Source organism: Sinocyclocheilus rhinocerous, unplaced genomic scaffold, assembly GCF_001515625.1.
Source record: "Sinocyclocheilus rhinocerous isolate Xijiao unplaced genomic scaffold, SAMN03320098_v1.1 scaffold1488, whole genome shotgun sequence".
In the NCBI taxonomy this organism is placed as follows: Eukaryota; Metazoa; Chordata; class Actinopteri; order Cypriniformes; family Cyprinidae; genus Sinocyclocheilus; species Sinocyclocheilus rhinocerous.
The window spans coordinates 1,363,507-1,387,424 of record NW_015633542.1 but is presented as its reverse complement, the minus strand read 5'-3'; the positions used below and the strand labels follow the sequence as shown (position 1 = coordinate 1,387,424).

Below are 23,918 nucleotides of genomic sequence, written 5' to 3'. Positions count from 1 at the left end.
GCGTGCAAATTCCTGGCCACTTGGCAGGGTCCCTATACGGTGCTGGAGAAGATTGGGCTGGTGACGTACCGTGTGCGTCAGCCAGGAAGGAGGAGAACCGAGCAGCTCTACCACATCAACCTTCTGAAGAAGTGGGTTGGGACTAGAGACCAGCTCGCAGCCCTCGCCTGTGTTCTCCGCTCTTCCCGGGCAGACCAGCGTCCTGCAGCACGACATCCGGACGCCGCCAGGGGTCGTCGTCAGGCAACGGCCCTACCGCGTCCCTGAGGCTCGTCGGCGAGCTATTGAGGAGGAAATTCAACAGATGCTGAAGTTGGGGGTGATAGAACCATCACGCAGCCCATGGGCTAGCCCAATCGTGATGGTCCCGAAACCGGATGGCACCTTCCGTTTCTGCAATGACTTCCGTCGCCTCAATGAGGTTTCCGAGTTCGACGGATACCCCATGCCTCGGGTGGATGAGCTGTTGGACCGGCTGGGAAGGGCCCGGTATATCTCCACGTTGGACCTCACCAAAGGCTACTGGCAGGTATCCCTCTCTGAGAAAAAGATTAAACATAATTACTTAATTATAGTTTGCCTGTTTTATTTCTGGCTGGTTGTTAGTAATAGTGTCTGTGCTTAAGACACAAGATGACAGATTTAGTTTGATTTCATGAAAACAGGTACCAGCTTGTTGAATATGGATTTAAAATGAGAACATTTAATAGTTTGTGGTCTCTGAGATTCTATGTTTCTGATTCTCTTGTCCTTTGAGACTTCATTTATTTGATTGAAAATAGTCAACAGCAATAATATGGTGAAATATTATAATTTTAAATAACTGTTTTCTATGCGAGTATATTGTAAAATATAATTTATTGCTGTGATCAAAGCTGAATTTTCAGCATCATTACTCCAGTCTTCAGTGTCACATGATCCTTCAGAAATCATTTTAATATGCTGATTTGCTGCTCAAGAAACATTTCTGATTGTTAGCAATGTTCAAAGCAATTGTGCTGCTTCATATTTTTGTGGAAACTGATTCTTTGATGAATAGAAAGTTCAAAAGAACAGCATTTATTTGAAATATAAATCTTTTGAAACATCTTTGCTGTCATTTCAGATTAATTTAATGCATTCTTGTTTAATAAAACTATCAATTTAATAAAAAAATAATGTAGTAATAATAATAATAATAATACATTTTAAAAATAATTTACTAATAAAATAATTTATTTATTTTTAATTTATTTTTCGATACTTTTCCCCATGTGCTATATATAAAACCCTGTTGTCCTGTTCTCTGCTGCCTGACTGCAGGCTGTTGGATAAAATCGATCTGAAGCATCTTCTGGCTGGTTTGACCCAGACTCTCCTGCTCTCTCTCCCTCCCTGACAGACTCAATCTGACATAGTGAATTGGTCGTGTAGAAGTGGCAAAAAATAAATAAATTATTGAATCTGGGTCTTGGGTCTAAATTTAACAAACAAAACCAGGTCTGTTATATAAAGCCGAGACCAGTCACATAAGGACATTGACTGCTGCAGTATGAATATTCTGTGCTTAAGATCCAAAATCCCCTGTCCATACTGATGAGGACCAAGCCTTTATGTATTTCACAACTAGAGATTTAGATTTTAAGAACAAAATGTGGTCTGTGTTTGCACATGCAAAATTGAGTTGTTGACTGTTGAGGTGTTTTGGGTAGCTACTACAGTAGGATGTCTCTAAGTGGTTACTACAGTGTAATGGGTGGTTGCTAAGGGGATCAGGGAGGTTGCTAGGTAGTTGCTAGTTGGTCACCGGGTCGTTCGGGGTAGTTGTATGGGATCTGCTAGGTAGGTAGTTGCTAGGGCATTGCTATGGTGTTGTAGGTGGTTGCTAGTTGGTTGCTGGGGTGTTTGGAGTAGTTGTATGAGCATTAAGAGTTCCTAGGATGATCAGGGTGATTGCTGGAGCATTGCTAAGTACACTATCATGTTGTAGGTGGTTGCTAGGGTGTTGCTATGTAGTTGCTGGGATGTTCAGGGTGGTTGCTAGAGCATTGCTAAGTATGCTATGGTGTTGTAGGTGGTTGCTTGGGTGTTGCTAGTTGGTTGCTGGGGTGTTTGGAGTAGTTGTACGAGCATTGAGAGTTCCTAGGATGTTCAGGTGATTGCTGGAGCATTGCTAAGTATGCTATGGTGTTGTAGGTGGTTGCTAGGGTGTTGCTATGTAGTTGCTGGGATGTTCAGGGTGGTTGCTATTGCTAAGTATGCTATGGTGTTGTAGGTGGTTGCTTGGGTGCTGCTAGTTGGTTGCTGGGGTGTTTGGAGTGGTTGTATGGGCATTGTTAAGTATGTTATAATGTTGTAGGTGGTTGTTAGGGTGTTGCTAGGTAGTAGCTAGGATGTTCAGGGTCGTTGCTAGGGCATTGCTATGGTGTTGTAGGTGGTTGTTGGTGTGTTCAGAGTGGTTGTATGGGCATTGCTAGGTAGTTGCTAGGATGTTTAGGGTGGTTGCCAGGGCATTGGTATGGTGTTGTAGGTGGTTGCTAGTGGAATGCTGGGGTGTTCAGAGTAGTTGTAGGTGGTTGCTATCGTTTTGTAGGTGGTTGCTGGGGTGTTCTGAGAGGTTGCTAGGTTTGCTTGGCGATTGCTGTGAGTGGGTTGCATAATGCCAATGGAAATGAATGGTAATTTGGTGTAATTTAATATTAAATGCATGCTGTCAAGGGCACGTCCTCAAGAGACTGCTTTTGGCATGATGTCATGATGACAAACATAAACATGAGCCGCTGGCATGAGGGCGTGTGTCTGGGTTTGAGGAAACACTGTGTAAGTGTGTCTCTCGCTGAGGGGAGGGAGAGCAAATGTCTCCTGCTCTCTATTTGTCCTCCTCATTGGCTTGAAACGTGTCCTTGCTGGCTGTCCTGCATGTCCAGATGTCTTTAGTCACCGCCTTCCCTTGAGATTCTGCAGACAGCAGTAAAGGTTATCACAGGGATGCTGTAGGAATTCACAGCAACTCTTTAACAAGAGGTGAGATTTAATGGCTTATATTCAAAAGTGCATACAGTCTGAATGGTTTAGGCTTTTTTAGGTTGTTTGTTGAGTATTTTGGGAGAGATCACAGATGTGTTTATCTCTCTATCGGTGTGTGTGGTAGACAGAGAATTCAATCAGCAGCTGCTCAGTAGTTGTTTTCTGGGGCACTTATCTAAAATCCTCTTCCTCTGAGCTCTGGACTGCTGTGTCATGATTACTCCAGTCTGGATGAGGCACCTGGCTCAGCATTTGTATTGATTTATAGTGAGACTGAAGTAATGCTGTCATATGCATGAGTTCATTGTGATGTGATTCGCTCAATGTGTTTTTCAGGTGCTTTTTAAAAAAATGTTGTGATGTTGCATTAGGTTTATTTGTTGCTTATAAGGGAGAACAGGGCTAGTTGTGACAGTTTTTTGCTTATTTCACAGAAAAGATTTATTTTTGAATGATTATATCCGTAAAGGCATATAACTGGAAGCATACAATGATTTAATATAGCGGGGCATGTTGTCACACTATTTGGGGTAAGTTGTCACAATGGGAGCCTGTTGTTTATTGACACTGATCTGAGAAAATTAACTTTGTTTGAATTATGAAATATTGTCTGAAGTAAAATAAAGTCATTTTACACAGCATTTGTATTTAATCTGTAGAAATTATGAATTTGTATTCATGTTTAACCTTTATCATCTTTATAATATACTTTCACTACATAGTTGCATGTGTGTGTTTTATTGTGAATAGGAGTTTATGGAGTATAATAGGACATTTTGCTCTATAGTGACTGAGCTATATAGCCCTTCCACATATGACAACTAGCCCCGGTAATCCAATGCACGTAAGCAACATTTTAGGTCAGTTTGAGTTGCTGTCTTTGTCATAGAACTTACAGCCAAGATGTATTTATGTACACACACACCCCACATGTGGTGCCATGGTGGCTTGGCCATATTTCCAAATTTGTCACTTGTCAGTGCAGATAATGAGCACTAATAGGATGTGACGTCTCTGTCAGGTCACCAGAGCCCTAAAGGGTCTCGTTATCAATATCTCTTTCATCAGTCCTCACAGAGCTGCTGCTGATCTGGACTCAGGGCTAGTGACCTACAGAAATCTGCAGATGTTAAATGCAGAATCAGTGTTAATATATGACCATTGTTATAGATTTATGTGGCCATGAGCGATCGCTACAGTCATGTGACTCAGTGGTTCTTATGGCACAGGATAAATCAAAACACTTAATTTGAGCAGAAGTGGACAACAGTGAGACTCTACAGGCACAATAGAGGTCCTATTATTGGGAGGAAGGGATCAGTTTTGGTGCCAGTTACTGGAAGAGCTTGAGAGATGGCAGACAGGGCTGGCAGTGCATGCTGGGAGTGCCAAGTGGTGCCAGTCTGTCAGCAGACCTCTGATCAAACCCCTCCAGAGAAGAGCAGCCGGTCCGGCCAAAACGACTGCCGTGTGTCACTGAGTCCTAATTATTATCAGCTATGCAAATGAGCTTGAAAGAGGGGGAAAATAAATTCAGTGCTCTATCTATCTATCTATCTATCTATCTATCTGTCTATCTATCTATCTATCTATCTGTCTGTCTGTCTATCTGTCTCTCTGTCTGTCTAGATTTATTTGTATTTCCCAACAGCCACTGGATGGTTTTATTTTATATTATTTTATTTTATGACATATGAAATTATGATTAAAAAAAAGCATTTAAAGTATTTTTAATATATATATATATATTTTCTATATTCATAAATGATTAAAATGTCCTAATTTAAGACTATGTATATTTAAGTATGTTTATATTTCCCCTACCTCCACTGATTATTTTGTTTTTATTTTTATTTATTATTATTTTTAATTATTTAATTTGATTTTGTACTTTTGTTTACATTTGATTAGTTTTGTGTTCATTATATGCAGGGACACTGTGTGTGTTTATTTTATTGATTTGTCTTCTCTTGTACTTTTTATATTTTTTATTTATATTATGTTTTTATCTTTATTATTTAAATTTACACAACAACTATTGATTTTTCTAATTATTTATATTATATAATATTATTTATTGGTTATGCTCCTTTCTCTTGTACTGTAAAAATAAAAAACGCAACTAATTTTATTATATTATTTATTTATTTGATTCATTATTTAAAAAATTATTATTTACACAACCTCCACTGATGGTTTTATATTTTATTTTATTTATTTAATATTTAATATTTATACTTGCACAACCTCCACTGATTATTTTATTTTATTTATATTGTAGCATTTACAGTATTTCTCTCTCTTCACTTGTAATGTGTGAGAGTAAACCATTCTTAAAATGCAAACCATGCTGTCAGCTTGCTTTCCTTATGTTTATTCATGATTTTTAGATAAATATAACTAAATATAGTCACATGTTTAGATAAAAACAAATAATTTTATCGAGCTGTCAAATCTGATCGTGTTCTCGTGACGTCTTCTCTCAGAGCTTCATCTCGTGATCTTCCTGGACCATGAGTGGTGGTGTGAACCTGAAGACGATGTCTCAGAGCGGCTCTGGTATTCCTCTGCCGCGGAGCCTGACCAGCCTCTCCAAACAGGACACCAGAGGCTTGAGCGGCGCTTTACTGGGTCCAGCTGCCCAAAACCAGCTGGCTGGACGAACATCCACATTATCTTCCTCAGCCTCATCCATATCGTCTCTATCCATCTCAAAGGAGTTACTCAGATGGAGAACTCAGTCTTCACAGGGAACACATGGGACGTCTGGTGGCACAAACAGGCCGTCGTTTGCTCCCAGTTCGGCCCACAGCAGCCCACATGTGCCCAGACGAGAGATGATCCCATTCAAAAACAGCCTCCGGAGGGGCTCGTTGCCCCAGGATGGATTCAGAGACATGGAGAGACACTCCAACAAGAACTGGAGATCTGGCCACCATCACTTCAGGAGTCTAGACAATGAGGTTGTTGAATCTTCTCGAGAGCAACAGACGGGTCAAGCCCTTCACAAGCCTACCAACGGGAACGTCATTTGGGAAACGTCAACTGCTGTTCAGAGGGACTTTCAGAAGCAGCGGATGAAAATACTGGCTCGTGGTTACGGCAACAGTGGAACGATTGCGTCTAAATCCAAGGCGTACGGCACAAACGCGGGTCCTGCAGGAAGGGAGTCTCCGAGCATGGCAGCGGTGGCACCTTTCAGATACAGGTGAGATTTCAGATTCTTTTTTTTTAATTTATTGCTATTGGTTTGTATTGGGCATATTTTGATTGTGCATGCTCAATTTCTCAGTTTTTTTACATTTAAATGACTTTGGCTGTCTCTTATGGCACTTATGGCACAGGATAAATCAAAACACTTAATTTGAGCAGAAGTGGACAACAGTGAGACTCAATAGAGGTAATAGAGGTCCTATTATTGGGAGGAAGGGATCAGTTTTGGTGCCAGTCACTGGAAGAGCTTGAGAGATGGCAGACAGGGCTGGCAGTGCATGCTGGGAGTGCCAAGTGGTGCCAGTCTGTCAGCAGACCTCTGATCAAACCCCTCCAGAGAAGAGCAGCCGGTCCGGCCAAAACGACTGCCGTGTGTCACTGAGTCCTAATTATTATCAGCTATGCAAATGAGCTTGAAAGAGGGGGAAAATAAATTCAGTGCTCTATCTATCTATCTATCTATCTATCTATCTGTCTGTCTGTCTATCTGTCTCTCTGTCTGTCTAGATTTATTTGTATTTCCCAACAGCCACTGGATGGTTTTATTTTATATTATTTTATTTTATGACATATGAAATTATGATTAAAAAAAAGCATTTAAAGTATTTTTAATATATATATATATATTTTCTATATTCATAAATGATTAAAATGTCCTAATTTAAGACTATATTTATTTAATAACTATCTTTTTATATTTCCCCTACCTCCACTGATGAATTACCTTTTTATTTTAATTTATTTTGTACTTTTGTTTACATTTGATTAATTTTGTATTCATAATATGCAAGGACACTGTGTGTGTTTTTATTTTATTTAAAATCAATTTTATTGATTTGTTTTACTCTGTCTTCTCTTGTACTTTTTATATTTTTATTTATATTATGTTTTTATATTTATTATTTATACTTGCACAACCACTGATTATTTTATTATATATATATATTGTAGTATTTATTTGCTTCTTTCTCTTCTCTTGTACTGCATGAGAGTAAACCATCCTGAAGATGCCAATCATGCCATCTTGATGTTGATGTCTTGATCATTGCCAGTCATGATGTTTCGATAAATATGAGTAAATATAGTCACATTTTTAGACAAAAAAAAAATCTCTCTAAATCTTATCATGTTCTCTTGACGTCTTCTCCCAGAGCTTCATCTCGTGATCTTCCTCGACTATGAGCGGTGGTTTGAACCTGAAGACGATGTCCCAGAGCAGCTCTGGTATTCCTCTGCCGCGGAGCCTGACCAGCCTCTCCAAGCAGGACACCAAGGGCTTGAGCGGCACTTTACTGGGTCCTGCTGCCCAAAACCAGCTGGCTGTGCGAATTTCCTCGCTTTCTTCCTCAACCTCATCCATATCTTCTCAATCGGTCTCAAAGGAGTTACTCAAAGAGACCGGATCGAGAACTCAGTCCTCACAGAGAGCTCAAGGGACATCTGGTGGCACAAACAGGCCGTCGTTTGCTCCCCGTTCGGCCCACAGCAGCCCGCATGTGCCCAAACGAGAGATGATCCCATTCAAAAACAACCTCCGGAGGGGCTTATTGCCCCAGGATGGATTCAGAGACATGGAGAGACACTCCAACAAGAACTGGAGATCTGGCCATCATCACTTCAGGAGTCTAGACAATGAGGTTGTTGAATCTTCTAGAGAGCACCAGACGGGTCAAGGCCTTCGCAAGCCAACCAACGGGAACGTCATTTGGGAAACGTCAGCTGGTGTTCAAAGGGACTGTCAGAAGCAGCGGATGAAAATGCTGGCTCGTGGTGATGGTAACAGAGGAACAATTGCATCTAAATCCCAGGTGAATTTCTCAATCGTGTGTCCTGCAGGAAGGGAGTCTCCACGCATGGCGGCAGTGGCACCTTTCAGATTCAGGTGAGATTTCAGATTTTTAAAAAATGTTTTGCTATTGGTTCTATTGGACATATGTTGCCAATATTAAAATGTGCATGCTCAATTTCTCTGTTTTTTTACATTTAAATGACTTTGGCTGTCATCTGATGCATGCTTTATATAGGCTTATATTTATAATTATAAATAAGTATTGGCATACTGTATTGGCCAGAATTTTAATATTGGTGCATCAAAGTAAAAAAAAAAACATTTTTTATTTTATTTTGAAATTTCAATATGTAAATACATTTACAAAAACACTGATAATTTAGTAACACTATTAAATATAAACTAGAAAATAAATATTAATTTTTATACTATGTTGTGATGCCTAAATTCACTTTTTGCATTTAAAATGATTTATTTTAGTTTTTGGTGTTTTATTTTTTGGATTATTTAGACAAAAAGTATTGAAAATAGTATAGAATTTTTTATATAAATAATAATAGGCTTATTTTTATAGGCTCATATTTATAATTATAAATAATCATTAGCTTACTTGAATTGGCCAGAAGTTTATTGGTCCATCAAAGTCAAAAAATTTCCATTTCAATTTTCAATTTTCAATTTTCAATATTATTTAAAAAAAAGTTAATTTAAAATGATTTGACCAGTAATATTGCTATATACAATATATGTATAATTCTGTGTACATATATATATAATATATTCTAATATTAATGGAGCTATAATTTTATAGCTCTGTACTGTATATGATCAGCTATTGTCTCATTTGTGGCTACTATTTTTATGTAAAATTATATGCTGAAATAAAGTCTCATCCTCTGAGTAATAAAAATTCCCTTTAAGAATTAATGCTACAAAGACACATGATTTCTTTCTTGTTAAGGTTTTGTCTGTCGTTCTTTCTGTGCCTCAGGCTGCAGGTTGGAGAAAAGACTGAAGCTTCTCTTGAGGATCTGAGTGATTGTTCCTCAGATTCTATGGACATGTGCTGTGAGGATTTGGGTGAGTCTCTCCTAAAAATACTCCAATATTCATGACTGCAGATTTTTTTTTTCTGGAATGGCCTTTGCATTTCTCATACAGGACTGTAGATGTTAGTGAGAATACGTCTGAGACTGTGGTTACTAGTATCTGATATCTTCACAGTACTTTTGTGTGGGGGATGCTATGATTCAGATTGATCAAACTATAAGCAGATGCTGGTGTGGTCAGTTACGATTGGTATCCATGTGTGGAGATGCATGTCATTGCTGATGTATGTTTCTGCCGTCTGAAGCTCTTTCCAGATTCTTGATGGACTCAGTCAGACCACATGTAGAGCTCAAAGATCTGTGAAATACTCTCAGACCATGTTGCCAGGCATGCTAAAGAACAGAGACCAATCCACTGATTTGGGATTGTATTCAGTACTTTAACAAAGTAGTGCAATGGTGTTTTTGTAGAAGATTGTTTTCAAGAAATGTCTTTAAGATGTTACATGCCTTGACAGTGTGTGGAAAGGTTTGCATTTGTAAAATTAGCTGTTGTGACAGTTGTGTATCCATCAACGCTTTGCATACTTAACAGTGGTTTTTGTTGCTTTTAGGCATATACATTATTTTCCATGAAACTGCAATGTGTGCATGTCATAGAAAATATCTAATATAACATCTGATATTTTAATGATATAATTTAAAAAAGATCAGAGCTCCTTTGTGAATCTCATATTTCACCCCCAAAAAGGATATTTTTTTATTTGTTTTTATTTTTTTATTTTTTAACTTTTTTGAAATTTTTAAAAATCAGAATTAATTTTTTTTCTTTTTCATTACTGTAATCTGTACATACTGTAATAAATTAAATAAGTAAGGTATATTATTTAAATTGTACATTTTTAAAGTACAAATGTAACTATATATACTTAATATATTTATTTAATATTCATATACCTATATATATATATATGTGTGTATGTGTGCATATATATATATATATATACAGTATGTGTGTGTGTTTGTGAAAAGTTAAAATTTAAGCAGTAGTAGTATTTGTTGTATTTTATACATATATATATATATATATATATATGTGTGTGTGTGTGTGTGTGTGTGTGTACTTAATGCATATATATGTACTTAATATATATATATATATATATATATAGTGTGTGGAAGAATGTGTTGAAGCAAATCCTGAGATATTTTCAGATGTGAGAATAATGTGCTATGACTTTACAGACTGTGTTCACATGTTTCACATTAATATCCAGCATATGTGCACTGGAGACAAATACTTTTATGACTTTTGAGCGTAAGATTTATATTGTGTCACTCAGTAATTCTTCAGAGGGGAGTGATTTTAATGTAGGAATGATGGCATGTGAACTAACAAACAAACAAACAGACAAGCACAGCCATATGTTGCCACATCTGCACACAAACACTGAATGAAACATCAAGCTTTTCCCCATCTGAGTAATATATCAGTGTGGTGTAATGGCAGCAGCTGACCGGCTACAGATGCCAGCAACCCATGGGATGTTCTCATGTCTGCAAACATCTGCGCTGCTGACCAACCACAGCCTCCGGATGGGATCCAGATGTTTGGAGAACCTTTGGCTTTCTCTAGAGAGAGGGCGGGCGGTAGTCACATCAGGACGTGTGTTTCATTCTTTATGAAGAGAAAACGCTGAGGTCTCACCTAATATGTGTCAGAATCCAGCGCTGTTTTGTGTAAGTGTCGGATCATACAGTAATATTTTAAGTGATATAATGTAAGTATATGTCCCATAGGGAATAAAAGAACAGATCTTTTTGTAATACCTTTTCCTTTAGACAGCTGTGAAGTTGTTTAGAGACTTTTGAGATCTTTTGAGAGCATTGAGTTTAATTAGGAGTTTTGAGATATCAGTAATATCTCAAATGTTTTTTGTTTAGACAATATATTAAATTGATAATTTTTCAGATCTATTTTTTTTTTATAAATATATTTTTAATATTTCAGTTGTTGCTCTTAGAGATTTAAGATTAATTGGATAGGCTACTTTTCACTTTTAAAAAATTATTTATTTTAGAAATAAGATTAATTTGCTACTTTTTTATATCAGTTGTTTCTTAGTTTTTTTCCTTTTATATTTTTGAGGTGTAATACTCAATTGTTTCTCTTAGGCATTGAGATTTAATTGATATCATTTTAGTATCTCCCTTTTAAAAGATATTTTAATATCAGATCTTTTTAGTATCTCTCTTTTTTTTTTTTTTTTTACAATAATTGTAATATTTCAGTAATTTTTCTTAGATATTGAGATTAAATAAATACTTTTTTTTATCTTTAAAACATTTTTTTTTAGATATGTTAATATCAGTTGTTTCTTTTAGACCTAATTAAAAACACAGGTCTTTTTTGTAATTTTCATGCCTTTTTAATTGCTCTTTTTTTACACATTAAAATATATTTTTTAATATATATTTGTAAATATTTTTAATCATTTTTCTTAGACATAATTGAGATTAAATTAATACTTTTCAGATCTTTATATTATTAATATTATTATTATTATTGCTATTTTTAATATCTATTTTTTTATTTAGATATTGGTAATATTTCAGTTGTTTCTATTAGATATAATAGAGGTTAAATGATACTTTTCAGGTCTCTCATGTCTTTTCCTTTTTCTTTTTCTTTTTTAGATCTTTTAATATCAGATGTTTCTTTTTGACCTAATTGAAAATAAATAAACACTTTTCAGGTATTTTTAATAGCTCTTTTTTACACATTAAAAATATATTTTTTAATATATCCTTTTTTAGATATTTTTAATATATATTTTTGATGATTTGTAATCATTCTTGGACATAATTTAGAAAAAACGAATACGAAACTAATTTAAAAGATAAATATCTAAAAAAATTTATAATAAATTGAGAGCAAATGAAGACTTTTAATCTGCTTCATAAAACAATCAACAATGTCATAAACTGTGCTTAAATATGGCAAGATTAAATGTCAGAAATCTCAGTACAAATTCAACCATTTGATCTAGATCTAGTTGACCTGCTTTTTATTGATCTAGCTAAAATTAAGGACTATTTAATCTTTTTGTGATAACAGATCAGCCCACAGGAAGTATGTTCTTCTTTTAATGATGTCAATGGAAAAATCCCCCACAGAACGACACGGTCACTCGTGACGAGTTCAAACAAAAGACCTCATTCTTCTCAGCCCTCTTTCCCTCGTCAGTAACATCAGAATTACCCCACATGCCCTGAGACTAGCATGTGTTTGGCCAAGTGTTCGGACCCCCTGCAGGAGCGCGCTGAGCTTTTGATTAAGTCATTGTACCAAACTGGTCAGTTGCATCAGGCTGGTTATGGGTGATTTGTTTAAGTCGCTGCCAGGCTCCTGTCAGGCTAACAAGGCTCATTTGTGAAGCGGTAAAGACAAACAGAATGTGGATTTGTGGCGTGCTGTTACCTTATTTACAGTGGAGATGTGCTCTGTGGAGAGACAAGGCCGTCTTAATGTATGTTGTGATGTAGGAAGCAGCGTTACTATGGTGACGCTTCTCCAGCGAAGCATTGCGGAGAACTCCTTAGAGAGATGCGTATGGAATATCATGAGCAGTGATGCTAGGGGCCATCTAAAAACAACACGGCAGTTTTATGAAGTGTAGATGGATGGAGTGAGGTTGAAGGAGGTGTGACGGAAAACATCTGGATATAATTGATTTATTATATTAAATAATTTATTCCCACGTTGCAAAACAATCCTATTCTGACGTGACGTGACATGTGGCCAAGTATGGTTACCCATACTAGGAATTAGTGCTCTGCATTTAACCCATCCTAAGTGCACACACACAGCAGTGAACACACACACACCCGGAGCAGTGGGCAGCCATTTATGCTGCGGCGCCCGGGGAGCAGTTGGGGGTTCGGTGTCTTGCTCAAGGGCACCTCAGTCATGGTATTGAAGGTGGGAGAGAGCGCTGTACATTCACTCCCCCCACCTACAATCCCTGCCGGTACGAGACTCGAACCCGCAACCTTTGGGCTACGAGTCCGACTCTCTAACCATTAGGCCACGACTTCCCCAATTCTTAATTTATTAAATTCTTAAATTCTTAATTTATTGTATTTGTTTTACACATATCTAGATATATTTGAAACAAGTTTAATTTACTTGAGAAGCTAAATCTAATTTCTGACTTTCATTTTATAGGTTTGCAGATTTTGCTTAATTTTGACCTAGGATTTGGTTTGAGGGGTTGCACAGGTAAAGATTGCTGACATATATCAGGGTCATTTGCAGATCCTATTGTTAATCAATATCTTGTTTTGTTTTTCAGTAAAACATCCTTAAAACAAATATTATATTTGTTATTATATACATAATATTATATAAAATAGTATTTAAAATTATTCAGAGAATATATCTTGAATACATACTTTTTATCTTATTCTATTGCCAGATTTTTTTCTCTTATTTAAAAAAAAATTATCTTATTTGAAACTGCAATTATTTTTTTCCAGCTGATTTTTCTTTTCTTTTCTTTTTTTTGTATGCTGTGTTGGATTATTTGCAGAACTTAATAACTAATATATTCTTAATGTTTAAAAAATTATGATTATAAATAATGCATTATTGTATTATAGTACTAAAACAATGTACATTGTAAATGTGAAGACATGATAGACGTACACATTTTTCTTGTTCCATTTTGTTATGTCTTCACCATTTTTGTGATAGATTATTTGCAGACCTAGTGTATGGTATTTGTGTACTGGTAAATTGTCCCATGCATACGCAATGCATTTCTCCTGAAGGCAGATAGTGAATATAACTGTGATTTCACTGAGTATTCAGCATTGGATTCTGGAAGGGGGAGGGGCGAAACAAAGGGGATGGAGAAATAGTGTGTGTGAAAATACACACTACAATGTACTGGATTCAGTTTACATTGTAGTGTTGCAATTTGTCATCATCTCCCCCTATCAGCTCACACTTTCTGCTGAGGCAGAGAGACGCACCGGAAAATGCAAGGGACTGTTGTTGCGTGCAGCACTGCTGTCATTTGGCTGCTGCACGGCTCAGCGGCAAGACAGTCTGGTGAAGGGAGGAGAGAAAACGAGGGAGTGAGAGAAAGAGGAGAGAGAAAAGGAGAACCAGGGCGGCAGCTGCTGTAGTCTGACAAGAAGGAACAGGAAAAATAAAGGGCACACGGAATTAACATTTTCTTCCCATGCAAGAGAGAAAGAGCTGCACTTTCGTCCTCTCCTCCATGCTTTTGCTCTTCTCTCATCCGGCCCTAAATGCTCTCCGGTAGAGGAAGACGCTTGGGGGTCGAATAAAAGTCAGGCAGAGCAAGGGGACATCAAGGGAAGGTGCGGGCATGGCTGCCAAGAGGGGCAAGTCCGGCGTGCCACAAAGCGTGCCACGGAGCGAGCTGAAGGTGTACCACGTGGGCAGCACGGAGGGACGCATCCCGGTGCCGTCCAACCTTCGGAAACAGAGGTCCCTGACCAACCTGGCCGTGCTGACGGACGCCGAGAAGAAGATGCAACTCTATGAGCCCAAATGGTGCGACGATATGAGCAAAGCTGCCTCAGGACACCTGAAGATGGGCAAGCCCAAACCGGCGGCCGGCAGAGGGGCGGGTGGTTCTCAACTTTCTCGCAACCTGTCCAAATCGGACCACTCCCTCTTCCAGGGCAAGCCCAAGATGTTCACCCCGCTTGCGGCACCTGGCACTTTGGGAAAAGGCCCAAGTCGGATCCCTCGAGGCCCTTACGTTGAAGTAAAACCCTTGAGCAAGACGTCCGATGACTGCAAGTCCGACGACGATATCCTGTCTGGCAAAGCCAAAGCGAGTGGGAAGAAACCGGTAGCTGGCAGCTCCGGAGACCCGGAGGCTAAAGGTCAAGGTGAGGAAGGTGGCGATAAACCCTTCCTCAAGGTGGACCCGGAGCTGGTGGTCACCGTTCTTGGTGACCTGGAGCAGTTGCTCTTCAGTCAGATGCTCGGTAAGTAGGGTTTTTCCGCTTTCACGCCCACTTACTAGCAGCTGCCATTGTGGCAAGGCTGCTGAATGGCATGGATTGACTGGAAAATCTCCAACCGAGTGCATGCTGTCGTGATTCTAAAGGTGGTCTCGGACAGCTGGACAATGCAGGGCTTTGTTCTGGATCGCATGTGCATTGTGCATCCGCCGCCTCTCGCACTTGTGGGGTAGAAATTGCACTCATAGATTATTCCCCTTGGCATATATCCAATGATTGAATGACAAAATGCTCGGGGGCGCTGCTCGGCACACTGATCTGCTTTTCGACGCCTGTCTGGTGCCGTGTGCTGGTGTTGCCACTCTGCTCTCATTTGTATTGTGTTAAGGGCTGCTATCAGGGACGTGGGTTGTATGAGAAAAAGAAGAGGCCATGGAATACAAAGAGGGTGCTTAATGAATTCGGTTTGTAGCTTGTCAACACCCTCGTTTGACTGTGGCTTCATCAGTAGACACTGATAAATGCTGTTGTTGAACACATGAATGAAAGCAAGCATGATCATCTGCCACACTGGAGTTCTCTTTGTAGGGACGTGGGATGAAATACAACTAAGCTTACTTAGGGATAATTTGCAGTTGCATACTGTAGAATTTGATTATATTTTATTGGACTACCTAGCTACTTGAGGATGGATAACGTATACGGTTTGTTATGGTTAGTGAATGTCCATGAGGCAATGTCAATTGCATTAATCAGGAAGTATGTTTGTTGCATTTAAAACAAATATCCCATTTTGTTTGTGCCATCTTCTAAACACAGCATGCCATGCATTTGTGCATCAGTCCTCAAACGAATGACCTCTATTTCAACCGTGTCCAGACCTCATATGTTTAAACAACCAATTTGGGCTGAATTCTTGCAATTGTTTGTGTGGAATCCTAGATCCTTCTTCTCCTCGCACTGCAATGCACAGTATAATTCAGTGGTGGGATTAAAGGCTAATGAGAGTAAACGAATGACCGGATTAAACCTTATTAAAATGCTCTCCGTAGTTCTTGGTCAAGAATCCATACAGGATTCCGATCGAAATTATAATTTGGGAAAAAATCCTGAAGGATCCTAATGGGAATAAAAAGTAAGAACCAAAAATAAAAAATGTTTTAAAAAAAAAAAACGTTTGGGAATTTCTCTTGGAATATTTCTAGCAGCATTGCATTGCCATTAGGATGCTTTTGGAATTCCAAATTTTAATTAATCTAATTTTTTTATTAAATTAATTTTTAATTTATAATTTGGTTTCAGGTTCAAGTCTCCCCTACATTTAGAGGGAAAACAATGTGCTACAGGGCAACTTTTTCATGCAGGATCTTTTAATCACAAGGTCTCTAAGAATAATCAGTTGAATCTCTATATCAAAGCACTTTCTTTTTTATAATCATAATTACACATAGAGTTTATGCTCATTTGTTCTGCATAATAAACCGCTACATAATAGACTTCCTTATGAGTCGTTCTTTTGGACCGTATGTGGCACATAACATCTGCATACCACTTTTGGTCACAAGACTGAATTAGCGCTCATTGCTTTCCTCTGTGCATTCACAGTTACTATTGTACTGCACAGCTGGACGAGGGTCTAAACCTGTAGGGGGCGGAAATATTTAAAATATGCATGAGGGATAATAGTGTGAGTTGAGAGACAGTTAAACTTAGGAAATAAAGGGCGAGGGCCAAATTTGGCCTTTTTGTGCCAGTCTGGAAATAAACCTGAATATGTACAGCAAGTTATGAGGGGGATATGAGCTTTTATGAGGCTACTGTGATCATGTTGGTTTTCTTCAGTGGGCTATGGGGTTTTCAGTGGTTGATGCCAATATCAATATCAATATCAATATCTAGAGCGTAGTTTGACTGATAGCTGATGGTATACCATTATAAATATACTTTTTATTTGTTCCTTTATCATCTTGTTTTCTAGATATCTTGATATCCTTATCAAGATATCTTAAAATCCTTAAAGGGATAGTTCACCCAAACTGACAATTCTGTCATCATTTACTCACCCTCGTGTTGTTCCAAACCTGTATTAGTTTCTTTCTTCTGTTGAGCACAAAAGTAGATATTTTGAAGAATGTTGGTAACCAAATAGTTGACTGTAGCCATTGACTTCTATATGTAAAAAAAAATACTATGGAAGTCAATGGCTACCATCAACTGTTTGGTCAAGAATGAGTGAATGATGACAACATTTTAATTTTGGGGTGAGCTATCCCTTTAAAAAATAACTTGAGAATCAGCATTGCATAAGATACTAAGTTTGTAATACACTTGCATTACAGAGTTTCTCTGTACAGTAATGCGTAAAAGTGTATTTCGTATTATTGCACTGATTTTGTCACGTGTTTTTCAGTATGAACAAGTTGAAAACAATTGGAAATACAGTTATATTCAAGATTCAATCTATGAAAACAATAAGTTAATATCTTATGCAGCATTGAATCAAGTAAATGTGACTTGTTTTAAGATGTTTTAACTGAAAAAGTCAAAAATGCTGTATATTTTTTTGCAGTGTATACACAACATTTACTACAAATTCACTCAAAAATACTTTTGTATGCATTATATATTGATAAAACCGCTGGTAGAATTTACCTGAATTTACTGTTGGAATTTACTTTTTTAATTGGTTATGTGTATATATGTCTATGTTATACATAATATTAAAATGTATTAAACTGCACCAGTGCTCACATCTGCAGCAGTGACCCACAAAATCTACACATGAAGCTGTGGTCCAGTTTGCCCTTGCAGATCAAAGCATATGGGGGAAAAAGAGCATAGGCTATATTAAATTTTAATCTCCCACGCTGTCGACAGCAGAGCTGGAGATTGCATTGGAGCATTGCACACTATGTTTATTTCAGCGGAGGTAGCAATGCATGATATTAGGGTGTTTATATACATAATGATTTTTGAGCTTGCTTTTTATTTGTCCGTGAAGCTGGTCTATTTGCAATTACGTACATACTTTGCAATGAAACTAATGAAATACTCTCATCTTGTCACCTGATTCGCTAATTCCACCATGCAAGTCTCTCTAGTGATGTAATTAGCTAGAGCATGTGTTAATTCTCTCATGGAAATGTAGTTGATTGACATGAGTTATCTGCTGTCCAGTAATGCTTGTAAACCACCTCTCTCTCTCTCTCTCGCTGTCTGTAAAGCAGTCCAGTCGTTAATAATGTCAGGCCAGGCGTCATGCCTAACTGCACCATGGGATTGATTGGGCATGATGTTGACATGCTGACCGCTTGCCCACGCAGGTTTTCAAGAGATTGTGTGGCAGTTTACAACTGCTTGAACAGAAAGCATTCGTTTATTTGGATGAAAGAAGACTTTCATTCTTTGTTCTCATTGTCAGTGTAGGTGATGTGATACCAGGCTGTCTGGTTCTCGTAATCTCATTTTTGGCATTCGGCTCGTTTTATGCTGCCTCCGAGGTTAATGTCGAAGAGCGTTAGCTTTCAGCAAAGCCAGGTGACTGATCAAGTCGAGCTGTTTTGAACATCTGCTTCACCTTTCAAGGGTTGTGACGTAAACGAAAGGCTGTTGGCTCTTTAAAGTGTCAACTTCATGTTTCAGTGCAACTTTGGGAACTTTGCCATCTTTGACTATTTGAAGAAATATTGGTGTAGAAACCTACAATATGTTTTTCAAAATACTAATTGTTTGCTAATTTTAGACTATTTTATGTTCATTTTTTGAACTACTGTTCAAAAAAGTTGAGGTTGGTAAGATTTTTTAAAACGTTTTTGAAAGAAGTCTCTTCTGCTCACAAAGGCTGCATTTATTTGATCAAAAATACAGTAAAAACTGTAAAACTGTGAAATATTATGATTTAAAATAACTGTTTTGTATTTGAATGTATTGTAAGATGTAATTTATTCCTGTGATCAAAGCAGAATTTTCAGCATCATTCCTCCAGTCTTCAGTGTCACATGATCCTTCAGAAATCAATCTAATATGCTGATTTCTAATTTGTTCAAGAAACATTTCTGATTATTAGCAATGTTGAAAACAATTGTGCTGCTTCATATTTTTGTGAAAACCGTCATACAGTTTATTTTATAGGATTCTTTGATGAATAGAACGTTAATAAGAACAGCATTTATTTGAAATAGAAATCATTTGTTACAATATAAATGTCTTTACTGTCACCTTTGATTAATTTAATGCATCCTTTGCTGAATAAAAGTATTAATTTCTTTAGAAAATAAATGACTGATCCCAAACTTTGCAAATGTAGTATATATATATATGCATTTATAAGACATGAAATTTAAATAATTGGTATAAAATGACATGAAATGGGAGTAATTGTTTTTTTGCATACTTACTGTACATTGCATTTTGTTCATTATGTGTGCAGATCCCGAGTCTCAAAGGAAACGTACGGTTCAGAATGTTCTGGATCTCAGACAGAACCTGGAGGAAACCATGTCCAGCCTGCGAGGGACTCAGCTCAGCCAGAGGTGAGTGAGAACCAGCACATGTTTATGGCATGAAAAATCACAGCCAAACTAATTCACGAGGATGCGAACTGCTGCTTTTCAATGAATCGTAAATGTTCTTTGGAAACAATCTTCACGCACATTTGTGTCACAAAGAGCATGAATATAAAAAAGGCTTTATATTATATACACAAACAATTACTTTTTCCACAACCATTCAGCCTCCCACGTCTTTTGGGAGAGTTGCCACTTCAGTCGTTCAAACACCTGGCTGCCACATTCACAAATACACAGTGAAACACTTTCCATCAATGAATGACAACAAACACACACACACACACACAGAGAGAAATCAGCTGGACTCCAGGATCAGATATACAGTCTTTTGTGGTTGCATAACTTAAAATCAGCAGCCATTACTCAAGTCCTCAGTGTCATGTGATCCTTCAGAAATTCTATTCTAATATGCTGATTTAGTGCATATTAGAATAGTATTCTATTTAGTGCATATTAGAATCATCATTATCAGAGAAAAAAGAAAATGGTTGGGCATTTTTGTTTGATAGACTTTTTTCAGGATTCTTTTGATGAATACAAAGTTCAGTATTTATTTGAAACAGAAATCTGTAGTATCATTATAAATGTCTTTACTGTCACCATTCATCAGTTTCATGCATCATTGCTGAATAGAAGTATTAATATATATATATATATATATAGAGAGAGAGAGAGAGAGAGAGAGATTTTCATGATATATAATAGAATATTTCATAATATATAATATATATAGTTATTAAAATTATATATAATTTTCTTTATATATAAACTTTATATATTACTGTATATCTCCTTATATATAACTGTTTTACCATCCAACCTGACAGAACTGGAGAGGATCTGCAAGGAGGAATGGCAGAGGATCGCCAAATCCAGGTGTGAAAAACTTGTTGGATCTTTCCCAAAAAGACTCATGGCTGTATTAGATCAAATGGGTGCTTCTACTAAATACTGAGCATTTTTCAGTTTTTCTTTTTTAATAAATCTGCAAAGATGTCAACAATTCTGTGTTTTTCTGTATGGATGGGGTGCTGTGTGTACATTAATGAGGAAAAAAAATTAACTTAAATGATTTTAGCAAATGGCTGCAATATAACAAAGAGTGAAAAATTTAAGGGGGTCTGAATACTTTCCGTACCCACTGTATATATATATATATATATATATAACTGTATATCTCAATATTTATATATGTATACATATCTACAATGTATATAGAACTTAAAGTGACTTAAAGACTACATATATTGTATATAACGACAGTATATATGTAACATCTCATTATTTTTATATGTATGCATGTATATATACAGTACATATAAATGAAAATGTATGCGCTAGTTACAGAATAAGATGCTACTTCCTAATGAACGTGTTTTCCTTCCCCAAAGGTGTGCTACGCTAGCTGTGCTTAGCCTAGCAATTATGCTAACTTTGATCTCAGGACCTTCCTGAGTTTTGCCTCTAGAGATCTCAGCCTGTCCTTCCTCCTAACATCAAACCTTTCCCTGCAGGCTAACCATTCACTGCTCTACTAAGTTTCGGAGCAGAAGACTTTTATAGTAGATATATAACACGCTTACTAGACCTGCAGCTAATGCTGCCTCCATTTTAAAAGCAGCACTTGTATAAGACTGATGAGCTTCCAAAGACTTGATGGCGCAGGCGTAAAAATGATTCATACCGCGCACTCAACCCACAGAATCACAGCCACGCTAATGTATGTGTGCATGATGAGCTTTTCTGTAACGGGACACTTCTGTTAGCCTTCAAGACATGGAGATGCATGACCTAATACAACTCAGAATAGAGGTGCACTGTTTGATTTTTCTGAACATGTCGATTCCTATTATACACCTGCTGCACTACACAATATCTGGACTCTGTCAAGATGTGCACTTGAATTGGAAAATCTGATTAATTACTGAAGCACATGGATGCTTTTAAGTTCTCATGTGCTGTTTTTGTTTAGGTCTGTTTGTCGTGTGTTATGCTTTCACAAACAAGCCTTTTATCAATTCGGCATGTTTCGGTAATGATGTGTGACTAGTATTGAATCAAAACCCGCAACAACACAGTGTTTTTTTGTTGTTGTTGTTGTTGTTGTTGTTTTTTTAGTAACATTGATTTGCTAAAATAGTTTTTATTAATATTTTGAATGTATTTGTATTTTTTAGATTTTGTTTTAATTTAAATTTAGTTTTAGTGATTTTGTTGTGTGCTTTTGTCAGTTTTTTTTTTGTTTTTTGTTTTTGAAGTTTTAGTATTATTATTATTATTATTATTTTAGTTATATATTTTAGTACATCAAGGTAAACTAAATGAAAAGGATAAATATTGCTTTGGAAAGCAGCTAAAATAAATTAAGTTTAATGTTTTTTATATTTTATTTGATTTTATTTCAGTTAATTCACTTATTTTTTTTACAGTACAGTACAGTAGTATTATTACAATAATATATTTCACATTGCAATATTTTTATTTTAAAAATTATAATAAAAATAGTCATCATAATAATTATTAATATAATTTTATTTGCCAAATTGTACAGCCCTACAAGCAAGCAAATCAAACCTGAAGCTCCTTTAAAAAAATGCTTTTTAATTTACTTTTTATTAGAAAAACTGCAATCTGATATATTTTTTCTTCCCCAAATAATTCAGCCATTAACAGAAAAAAAATTATGAGGTATACTGCAACAAATGAGATGTTTTTAGGGCTCCTTGCAGCTTTTTTATTTTTTATTTTTTGCCAAAAAAAAAAGCTAAATGATTTAATGTTTTAAAAAAAGAAAAAAAAAAAGTATATTAGTATTGTAGTTTTAGTTGTACTGTTTTTTATGCATTTTATTTTATAGTATATTATTATAGTTTGTTATTTTAGTACATTAAGTTAAACTAAATGAAAATGAGAAATGCTGCCTTGGAAACAAGCTGATATTTTATTTTATTTTATTTCAGTTAACATTTATTTCAAGTATGGTTTTAGTTTTAGTTAACTGTAATAACCCAGAATGATCCACCAAATTATGCAGCTTGTCTAAGCGATCCAACTAACAATTTTCAATAAAATTGTAGAAGGACAGACCTGAACCACCTAGCAACATCCTAACAAACTGCATAGTAACACACTAGCAACCACTCAGAACACCTTAGCAACTGCATACCACACCTTGGCAACCACTCACAACATTTTGGCGGTGTATTTTGCATGGGCAAACACACTCATTTTAGAAATGTAAAGATCTAGTTCAAGTCTGCTTTTGTCATTACAGTCATTGTTGATTTTAGTAATGAGAAAAACTCTATAAATGTTCTTGCCACATAGTGTGCGATGTGGAGAGAGCAGGACCTTTACTTTGGCTTCATGTAGGATGTGATGTGGCACTGAAAGCGAATGGAAAAGCCGGTCATGAGGTTTGGAAATGGCTGCGCCGTCACTGTGAAAGGTCCAGTGCAGTGAAATAAGGCTGTATGTGTGCTATTTTCAGATGTTTTTTTGAAACATTTATTCTGTCTAGAAACTCCCATGTGGTCCTTTATCACCAATCCAGGTCTTCCATGAGTGCCAGTAATGCTGCTGGATCCAGAATCCAGATCATTCATTCCATTTCATAATCAACTCAACTGATATATCATTCAGATACATGCAAATGACAATATGAGTAAAACTGAACAATTTTTTCCTATAGGACTGAACAATGAATCAAAATAATACCGCTTTTTACTATGTGTAATAAGAAGCATTTATAAGCCTGTTGCAAAGAAAAATAAACAAATTATTTAATGTTTGAAAAGTAATCAAGAAGCAAGCATCAAATTTGTAATTTTACAGTTGTATTATTATAAAAAGACATTATTCTTTTTATTAGATGCTGCATTTTCCAGTACAGTAGTATTATTACGATAATAATCTATTTTTTAATTTAATATTTTATTAAATTCTTATTTTTTTATTTTACAGGACAATAGTATTATTACAATAATATATTTCTCACTGTAATATTTTTATAATATATATAATAATAATCATAATAAAAATGATTGTCATAATAATAATTATTATAGCCATATTTATATAATCACAATAGAATTTTATCGGCCAAATTGTGCAACCCTACAAACAAGCAAAGCAAACCTGAAGCTCCTTTAAAAAAATACATTGTAATTAATTTTTTATCAGAAAAATATCTTTTTTTTTCTTCCCCAAATAATTTAGCCCTTAAATAGCCCATCGACAACAGAAAATAATTATGAAAAATTACGAGGTATACTGCAACAGAGAAGT

At 36.4% G+C, this 23,918-nt stretch overlaps 2 protein-coding genes across 2 annotated transcripts in view; both read left to right on the top strand.

The window, feature by feature from the left end:
* The first annotated feature begins 2,884 nt into the window (after positions 1 to 2,884).
* LOC107744397 (neuron navigator 1-like) overlaps positions 2,885 to 23,918 on the top strand; it is a 69,590-nt gene continuing 48,556 nt past the window's right edge. The window contains exons 1-4 of the mRNA XM_016558024.1: positions 2,885 to 3,003; positions 7,371 to 8,101; positions 9,000 to 9,088; positions 19,493 to 19,595. Of these exons, the coding sequence (XP_016413510.1) occupies positions 7,398 to 8,101; positions 9,000 to 9,088; positions 19,493 to 19,595 (896 nt within the window). The 5' untranslated portion in view covers positions 2,885 to 3,003; positions 7,371 to 7,397. The remainder of the gene's footprint in view (positions 3,004 to 7,370; positions 8,102 to 8,999; positions 9,089 to 19,492; positions 19,596 to 23,918) is intronic.
* LOC107744398 (uncharacterized) lies at positions 5,507 to 6,218 on the top strand. Its single transcript, XM_016558025.1, has one exon. It carries the CDS (start codon positions 5,520 to 5,522, stop codon positions 6,216 to 6,218), a length of 699 nt encoding a protein of 232 aa, XP_016413511.1. The 5' UTR covers positions 5,507 to 5,519.

Excerpts from the sequence above, each read along its gene's own strand:
- LOC107744398 (XM_016558025.1), top strand. The coding sequence starts at position 5,520 with ATGAGTGGTGGTGTGAACCTGAAGACGATGTCTCAGAGCGGCTCTGGT.